The sequence below is a fragment of the Bicyclus anynana genome, chromosome 23 (assembly GCF_947172395.1).
Source record: "Bicyclus anynana chromosome 23, ilBicAnyn1.1, whole genome shotgun sequence".
Classification (NCBI taxonomy): Eukaryota; Metazoa; Arthropoda; class Insecta; order Lepidoptera; family Nymphalidae; genus Bicyclus; species Bicyclus anynana.
In genome coordinates this window covers 6,465,075-6,473,578 of record NC_069105.1, presented here as the reverse complement: position 1 = coordinate 6,473,578, position 8,504 = coordinate 6,465,075, and the positions used below count along the sequence as shown (strand labels likewise).

General features: G+C 35.2%; 1 protein-coding gene and 1 non-coding gene across 2 annotated transcripts; one reads left to right on the top strand and one right to left on the bottom strand.

Moving 5' to 3' along the window:
* Window positions 1-2,322: 2,322 nt before the first annotated feature.
* Window positions 2,323-5,933, top strand: LOC112047084 (myb-related transcription factor, partner of profilin-like). The gene is made up of 5 exons (XM_052888703.1): window positions 2,323-3,915; window positions 4,017-4,215; window positions 4,482-4,664; window positions 4,752-5,155; window positions 5,795-5,933. The coding sequence occupies exons 1-5, from the start codon at window positions 3,911-3,913 to the stop codon at window positions 5,823-5,825; spliced, it is 822 nt and encodes a 273-aa protein (XP_052744663.1). The 5' UTR covers window positions 2,323-3,910; the 3' UTR covers window positions 5,826-5,933.
* Window positions 5,934-5,939: 6 nt separating this feature from the next.
* Window positions 5,940-8,016, bottom strand: LOC112051122 (uncharacterized). The gene is made up of 5 exons (XR_008252033.1): window positions 7,440-8,016; window positions 7,093-7,289; window positions 6,761-6,893; window positions 6,381-6,513; window positions 5,940-6,203 (listed from the first exon to the last, which is right to left on the bottom strand). It is a non-coding gene; the product is annotated as an uncharacterized LOC112051122 (transcript).
* Between the last annotated feature and the right edge of the window lie 488 nt (window positions 8,017-8,504).

Sequence of the window (8,504 nt, the reverse complement as noted above, 5' to 3'; positions counted from 1 at the left end):
GATGTAGGAGAGCAGACTTTATGAAAAAAGTCTTTATTCTAACGAATTCTTGATGAGACACGCAGAAAATGGGGGGGGGGGGGGCTAATAAACTTCCGCTAAGGTCCAACCCATGTTGAATATCAATGCGAAACTATAAATCGAAGGCAGGCCGAACTAGTACCTAGTCATACTAGTCATAAAGTTCGCCGACATAAACTTGATCATCACATCGACGTTTAAGCAACAATATATCCAATATATACTTACGAGTAATTAAAGGCTAGTTTTAAGAACAGCAGGTTTCTCAGGACAAGCTACAAAGTTGCATTTTACAAAACGACTTGTCTTTCCTTTGGTCTAACATCAATACACGGAACATTGACCGCGAATACGACTAATTGGATAGCAGAATATGTGAGAAACAACAAGAACATGCACTGTCGTGTAACTAGATCACTTTCGGCTGAACAATCAATTCTGCAGCTATAGCAACAGCGTCTGGGATGGATGATTAATTTTGAGCCACAGGCAACAGGCAGTTGTAGGGAACAACTGCCTGTTGCCTGGCAGTTGTTCCCTACAACTAGGCTAAACAGGCCCAGTTCCTAATGGGGAGACTTAACCTTGCCTTATTTGTCGTGCTTTGAAGATTAGGCGTACAACAAGGATGGATAAACAAGTTTGGCCGATGAATCCTATGAGCAGCTAAGTCAACAGGACACGTTTACAACACGCCCGTTGCACTGCCTAGGATGAACGATGAATAAGCAAGTTTGGCCGAAAAATCCTATGAGCAGCTAAGTCAACGGGTTACGTTTCCAACACGCCCGTTGCACTGCCTAGGATGGACGACGAATAAGCAAGTTTGGCCGAAAAATCCTATGAGCAGCTAAGTCAACGGGTTACGTTTCCAACACGCCCGTTGCACTGCCTAGGATAGACGATGAATTTCGACAGATCTGTCTTGGTTCCGACACAATACTTAGAATGTCTGACCTACTTGGGATACACGAACCATTTCCAAATCTCTATCGGAACCATAGTGCCTCACTCTATGTGCAGGGCATTACATAAACAGAAATATAATACATAATGTCGAAAGGCAGTTGACCCCCTCAGACAGGCCCAGTTCCTAATGGCGGGACTCAACTTTGCCTCATTCATCATGCTTCGAGGACAATACACTGAGCATTTTCGAATCCCTATCAGAACCCTATCGCCTTACGCTACATGCATGGCATTACAAAACAGATTTTGAAGTGTGCAGTTGTTACCTTAAACAGGCCTAGTTCCTAATGGGGAGACCTAAATTTGCCTCATTTGTCGTACTTTGAAGGTCACATTGTTGAACGGTGCAGCAATATAAATAGATAAATCGCGAAATACATCCCTCACGGTCAGAAGAAAATCAGGACTAGTTCTGGCGAATATGGGATGGATGATGGATGAAAAAGGCGTCCAGCTCTTCACACGGACCCCATTTCACACTTACGACCGATGGTTACAATATAGGATAAGGCGCTCAAAAAGATAGCAAGTAAGTTGACAACATCTCACCGAATCCTGGCAACTCGGTCGCAGGGAGTTTTATGCTGTCTACGCAGCGATCAATCGTCAGCAACAGCAGCCGCGAAATGCTTATTTAATGCTACAGTCAGAATCGAACAGTTGTAGCTTATGTAACGAGAAAAGGTGGAACACGGCCAATTAAATTTCTGTAACTAATCCAAAAATTTCTACTTTTATTAAGTCTGTGTAATACTGGCCACGGCACAACATCTCCCAGGCCACGCTTAACGCTCTGCTACACTACGCAGTCGTTCCATGGTGACATCTTTTACTATTTTTATTTATTATGTGAATGGCTCCAGTAGTGGATTTGTTAGCGTCAGATACTGCTTATTGTGTAGAGTGTGTCAATAGACCCAAGGGACGATACAGTCCTGATATTTAATATGTTTCTCCATCGACAGAACTACAGTTTTGATGAACAATTTTTGAAATCTAGTCCTTAAGTGCAGTCTGCGCTGACTCTGACAGGCCACCATATTTTAATAGTACTAAAACGAGACAACTCCCTTTTTATGACAGTAAGCCTTCACATTCACATACTCACCTTCTTAACAGAAGGGCTACTATCAACTTTAACCTAGCGATCCAAATCCGACGCTATTCAACTTCGGTGCCTATATTGAATCGCTTTTAATTCGTACCATGACATCTCCTAAACTGAATAGCATTTGAATCGTCTATTGTGAATGAATGATCGACATTTGTCTCTGATCTGCGGTTGAATAGCAATATGTTTGAGAGAGACAACGCTACAAAAAGTCAAAAGAAAAGCGCGAACTTTGAATTTACTTTGGTTTTAACTTAAAATTGTTAGTTTAGCTTTAATATTATAGTTAAATTACTTAACAAACAATGTATGCTGTTAGTATAATATCAGTTACGATTTATTACGCAGTGTAGGTGGACTGACAGAAGTACCTAACTACCACTTCAATACAAGAATTTCAAGTGGTATTTTTTACAGAGAAACACGAGACTTAGAGGTAGTTCGCCACATCTATGTTTACACTTCTTAAGCCAGAACATTTGGCCCTAATATTTTGTCAAAAAGTTGTTTAAATATATATTATTTTATGAAACTTTTGTCTGGCACAGAATGCACAATGTACCTATTTTTTATTAATACACTGCACTTACCTGCTACACGCATTCCATTTTAATTACTTCACTAAATACACTGCACCACATTACGCGCTTTTTTGTTTACGCACATACGGCTTATAAAATTAGCACCACTTCTATAGACATCCACTATAAATTAAACAAAGGATCCTTTTGTTTCCAAATGAAGCGTCGTCTTTGTTTACGCGTACTTACTATTTATTTCACTATCGTTTTTCATAAAATCGAAAAGTATTATTTATCAAACATCACTACAAGCTTCCAGAAATTATTTATTTACCAATACTAATACTAATTTATTAATTTTTAATCAATTATAAGTAAAATACGTGAAAACGATTCAGTTCCAGCCACAATATAAGTAACTTTATTTGGTCGGCTCAGTTTGACAGCTTAATGAATCAGTTTAGGTTACAAGATGACTTCATAGTACGAGAAGGCGTATGAATGGATTCCGTTAGCGACTCAGTTTAGGTTATTTTTCGCTTCAGCGTCAATTGGTCGGATATAGGACTTCGTGGTACGAAAAATCGAAGCAAGTTTAGGTCTGCAGTTGAGTCGCTATTATAGTTGATGGTAGGTATGCAGCAGGCCTACTATCAACTTTAACCTAGCGATCCAATTCCGACGCTATTCAACTTCAGTGCCTATACTGAATCGCTTTCATTTCGTACCATGACATCTCCGAAACTGAATCGCATTTGAATCGTGTATCGTGAATGAATGATCGAGGTTTGTCTATGATCTGCAGTTGGGTCGAAATGCGCGCGAAAGAGACAACGCTATATAAGTCTTGCATAAGTTTGTCTCTTTCTCTCGAAAACTATGCGCTGCGTTCCGAACGTAGTAAATTATATCGACGGCAAGATGTAGCTTGTTTAGTTTTAAGTTAAATGAGTAATAATAGCAGTAAGAAGCGTAAAAATACAAAATATATCAATTTTATTATAGTAGAGTTTAGTTAATAGGACTTTTTGTATATAATTAAAATATTTTGAGTGATGTTATTCGGACAAAATGTATGCAACTTATGAACACATCTTGTTAAACGTCATCTTTGTTAACTGACATTGACAATTGACAGATTTTTAGATCGGAGGCATCAGATATCAGACAGGCGCGAAATTTGTATTTGTAATTAATTTTAAAAAGTTAGTTAAACATATTTTTTAAATTTATTTAAAAACAGTGTATGGTGTAGTGTTTATATAGTGATAGCAAGTAAATTGATATTATGGCGTAAGTATTTGCATAGTGTTACAGTTACGCATAAAAGTGCATCTATACTTACTCGTACCTACCACTTGAGCCAAAGAATTTTAAGTGGATTTTTTTTACAGAGAAACATCGAGACGCCGAGTTAGCTACGGTCAGCTAGAGCAGTTATGGGAATTTTTAAATGCCAACAAAGGTATAGCTACAGGCTATAATAAAACGTCCCAAGCTAGAGATTTTTCAAAAAGGATGTGGGAGAATATAGCCCAAAATTTGAATTCGCATGGAGATGGCGCTATAAAAGATTGGAAAGGATGGAGTAAAGTGAGTAAATAAATATCTACAATATATTAAGATGATTAACTTGTTTAATAAAACGAAATCTTGCTGAGAGCTCTACAGAGTCAAACATTATCACTTGCCAACCCATAGCAGACTAGCGTGCTGGGTAATTGTTTAAAATCATAACAATGAAGTGGTGTATATAGGTCTCGTGGGTTGACAGTTTATATAATAAAATAAAATTATCTCAATAAATGTTTTGGCATATGACTCCAAATCCACAAATAATGTAATATTCTTTTTACTAGTACTGGAACGACTACAAGTCTAAATTGAAAAAGTTGGCTGTAGCTGCTAGAGCATCACACCAGCAGACAGGCGGAGGGGCTCCTTTGAATCGCGCTTTAACTGAAATAGAGAATAAGTTTCTCTATATCTTAGGAGAAGATTTTGGCTCTGGCCTGCCAGGAACAAGGGTAGAGCCATTGGAAGTAAGTTCGTTTTTGCATATATTTATATCCAATTTTGTTTGATAGAGCATTGAATTGATTTCTCACATAACTTATTATATTTTTCAGACATTAAATGAAACTACAAACTTTATTAATTCAGAAGCAACTAATTCAGTAGTTTCTGAAAGCATATTGGACTTGCCGATGGTGATATTGGAAGAAGAGCCTGGACCTGGACCATCATCATCAAGATTATCACCTCCTCAACCTGAATCACATCCTTTACCAACGTCACCTCCATTACCTACAACTCCCCCCAGGGCTGTAACTCCTAGACCAGTTCCCATTAGCACTCCTAGACGCTCACCACGTCGCCGCAGACGCCGCGTGACCCCATTGACGCAAGATGCGGCTCGGAGAGAGCTTATTAGGATATCCGACAGAAGGGCAGAAATAGAAGAAGCCAACAGAGATACTTTGATAAAACTTTTAGAAGAAATAAGAGGAATAAAAGAAATGCTTTTGTCAAGGTGACTGTTTATAATTATGTATTTTTATATTAAAATTAGATATTCATTTTTACAATGCAAGTAAGTAAATTAAAAATATACTATACAACAACTACAACTATGCATAAAAACTACAAATTATGTTTAAACGTGTACTAGATAATTTAAAAATGAACTACTTACTCAACACTAAATGTAATTTAGGTACATACAATATTATAAAATTAGGAACTTAAATACTACTATTCATTTGCCCTTCTTTAATTTCAATAATGTTAAATATATAAAATACAAAACACTATAAAAATATTAATTGATTATGAAATACAGCTAAAACTCATATGATACAACGTCAAAGTCGGACATCCGTGAATGAATATCACGTGAGTTTTAGTCGTGTTTCATAATCAATTAATATGAATAACTCACGATAGTTTATTTAAATTCTCAAACTATTGAAAATGTATAATAAAAATAACCGCGGGACATTTGAGTGCCGAAGCAACCTGTGGTTAGGGCCCCAGAGTGAGGAACCTTCTCACAATACGCGCATCACATATATTATTATTTCTGAATACAATGTTATCAACATGACCACTTTACAAAATCTTAAAGTTATGTTACAATTATTTTATATTAAATATAAACTTATTGTTTTAGGTATGTCGAGCGTCCCAGAGATGAAGTATAAGGTTATTTCTGCAGTTAACACCGAACTGTAGACCTTGGTTATTGTTAACAGTGTGTTCATTGTTAGTTGAACTTAACTGCATTTGGGCCTGTTGCAGCACATCTTCGTTGCTCAGCATAGAAACAGGCATATTTGCTTTGTTGCAAATATTATGTAAAATTACACAAGTATTCACTATGGAAGCTGCAACTCTTGGTTGATAATGCAATACTCTATGCACTAAAAGACATCGAAAACGAGCTTTTAAGAGTCCAATTGTCCTTTCAATTACATTCCTGGTTCTTATTTGTAAATCTGTGTAATGTTTCTCTGGTGTGTCAGGAAGAGCATTGACAATGGGTGTCATCATGTATTTCCTCAATGGGTAACCTGAATCAGCTGCAAAAAAGAAATTTTATTCTATTTTTAAATCCTTAATTATTACTAAAAGCAATATTTTGCTTTCTTAATGTGTTAAAGTTATAGTTCAATAATTGGATTAATATATTATTGTTATTAATATTAATGTAATTAATCATGAGTTTTTTAGCAGATACAAGTACTTTTAATTCTTACCCAGTAACCATGTTGTTTCATCAAGATTTTCTAAGAATAATTTTAAAGGATGAACATTCCAAATAAATGAATCATGGGTGGCACCACCATAACTAGCGTCAACACTTGTTATATTCATATCAGCATCTCAAATCTGTAGTAATTAGGTACATTATGTAAAAACGGTTAATTAAACATATAATTGTGGAATAAAAAGGATATTGTGTTAAAATCTTTATTTATATAAGTAGGCACATTAAAAATTTAGGTTTATACTAAGTATTAATACATAGTTATAAATAATGTTCTTTTTTCATTTTCCACTTGCTAGTAATAAATATAAATGGGAGCCTGAAAGAGAGATTACAATTAGTGATAAAGATTGAACTGCATTAACTTACCAACTGAACATTTAATGAGTGATAGTGCTTCCTACAATAAAACCTTTCTTCATTTTGAGACGGTCTAATGATTGCAACCTGTGTACAGTCAATGCAGCCAAGTATCCCAGGAAAATTTAATTTTTGATAAAACCTGAAATTTTTTTAATATCATTTAGGTACCCACCTATATAATGTCATTGTTGATTAAACTATATTATACATATAATATCTTTTAGATAAAAATATTTTTTTTCAATGTACTTACCTGAGTAAGTATTTCCAATTTCTATCTTACTTTTTTGAGTCTATTAGTAAGTATTAGGTTTCAATATGGGGGATGGGTACCATACCTTGTTCTAACTTTATTTCTCTCTTCTAAGGAATTAGGGAAAGAAATGTATTTCCTTCTCATCGCAGGGGTATCAATGCACCTAGTAACCTCAGCTATGACTGCAGAAACTGTTTGCTGTGCCATTGAATGAGCGGTAATGTCTCCTATTGGCCTTTGATATGACCCTGTTGCGTAAAAAGACAATGCAGTCAAAACCTAAAAAAAAAACACCTTTAGTTGTTATTACAATACCTATTGTTAATAATATTTTGTCTCTACATATTTTGTCTGACACAAAAACCACAAGAACTTTGCCAACTTACGTAAATGAAGTCACTGAATGCAGTATAAACTGTATTTACGTACCTTTGTTTCTATCGACAAATCTGTCGATTTTGTCGGTTTTTTAATCATTGGCTGTAATTCGGCACATAGATTTATCACCAATTCCTTAGAAAGACGATACCGTTTAATAAATTCCGTATCCTCCAAACTGAAAGGATCCGATTGTTCCCGTATGAAGCGTCTTCTTTGTTTACGCTCAGTGTTTATTTCATTGTCGTATTCCAGAAATTCAAAGATTATTAGTTCATCAGACATTATAACACTGTTCAAAAAAGTATTTCTAAGCAAAGTACTTGCTACTAACTAATTTATATTCAATTAAATAATATAAATTACGTGAAAGCGATTCAGTTCAAGCCACAATAAAAGTAACTTTATTTGGTCGGCTCACTTTGACAGTATAACGATTCAGTTTAGGTTACATTAGAAGTTCACAGTACGTAAAACAGACTGAATGGATGCCGTTAGCGGATCAATTTAGGTTTTTATTGCGTGACAGCGTCAATTGGTCGGTTATAGGACTTCATGGTAGGAAAAAGCAAAGCAGTTCAGTTTAGGTCTTTAATTGAGTCGCTATAATAGTTGATAGTAGGTACCCTGATCACCGCGCGCTCATTTTAAAATTCTATATCTCGGGAATTAATTAACGTATCGAAATAATTCTTTCACGAGTATTTTTTGTTATCAACGGAGACTAGTTTTACATTATTATTATTAGTATTGGTTAACATTTAAATTAGTTAACATGACATAAAAATAGTTCATTATGACTTAACCAAGTTTTACGTATTTTAAAATGCAAGGATAGATAAAAGTGTGTAATACATGGATAGTTAGAATTATTTGAATTACTTTGTACAAAAACATAAAAACTGTTTATTTTTTAGTTCAAAAAAATATTAGTTATGTAGTTCGGCTCCTATAATTGGACTCGTCAACACCTTGAAGTTATGGGAAAAACTCCCGAGCCCCCTGTATGTCTAGATGATTTATTTTGTTATTTATTGCAAAAAACTTTACATTTGTTGATTTTAAGCCGCATCTATTCAATAACTAGAGGGAAAAATGTAATAAGTGGAAAACCAT

Bases quoted from the DNA above. Each gene is read 5' to 3' on its own strand.
- LOC112047084 (XM_052888703.1), top strand. The intron at 4,216-4,481 runs GTGAGTAAATAA...TCTTTTTACTAG, and splicing joins ATTGGAAAGGATGGAGTAAA to TACTGGAACGACTACAAGTC. The intron at 4,665-4,751 runs GTAAGTTCGTTT...TATATTTTTCAG, and splicing joins CAAGGGTAGAGCCATTGGAA to ACATTAAATGAAACTACAAA.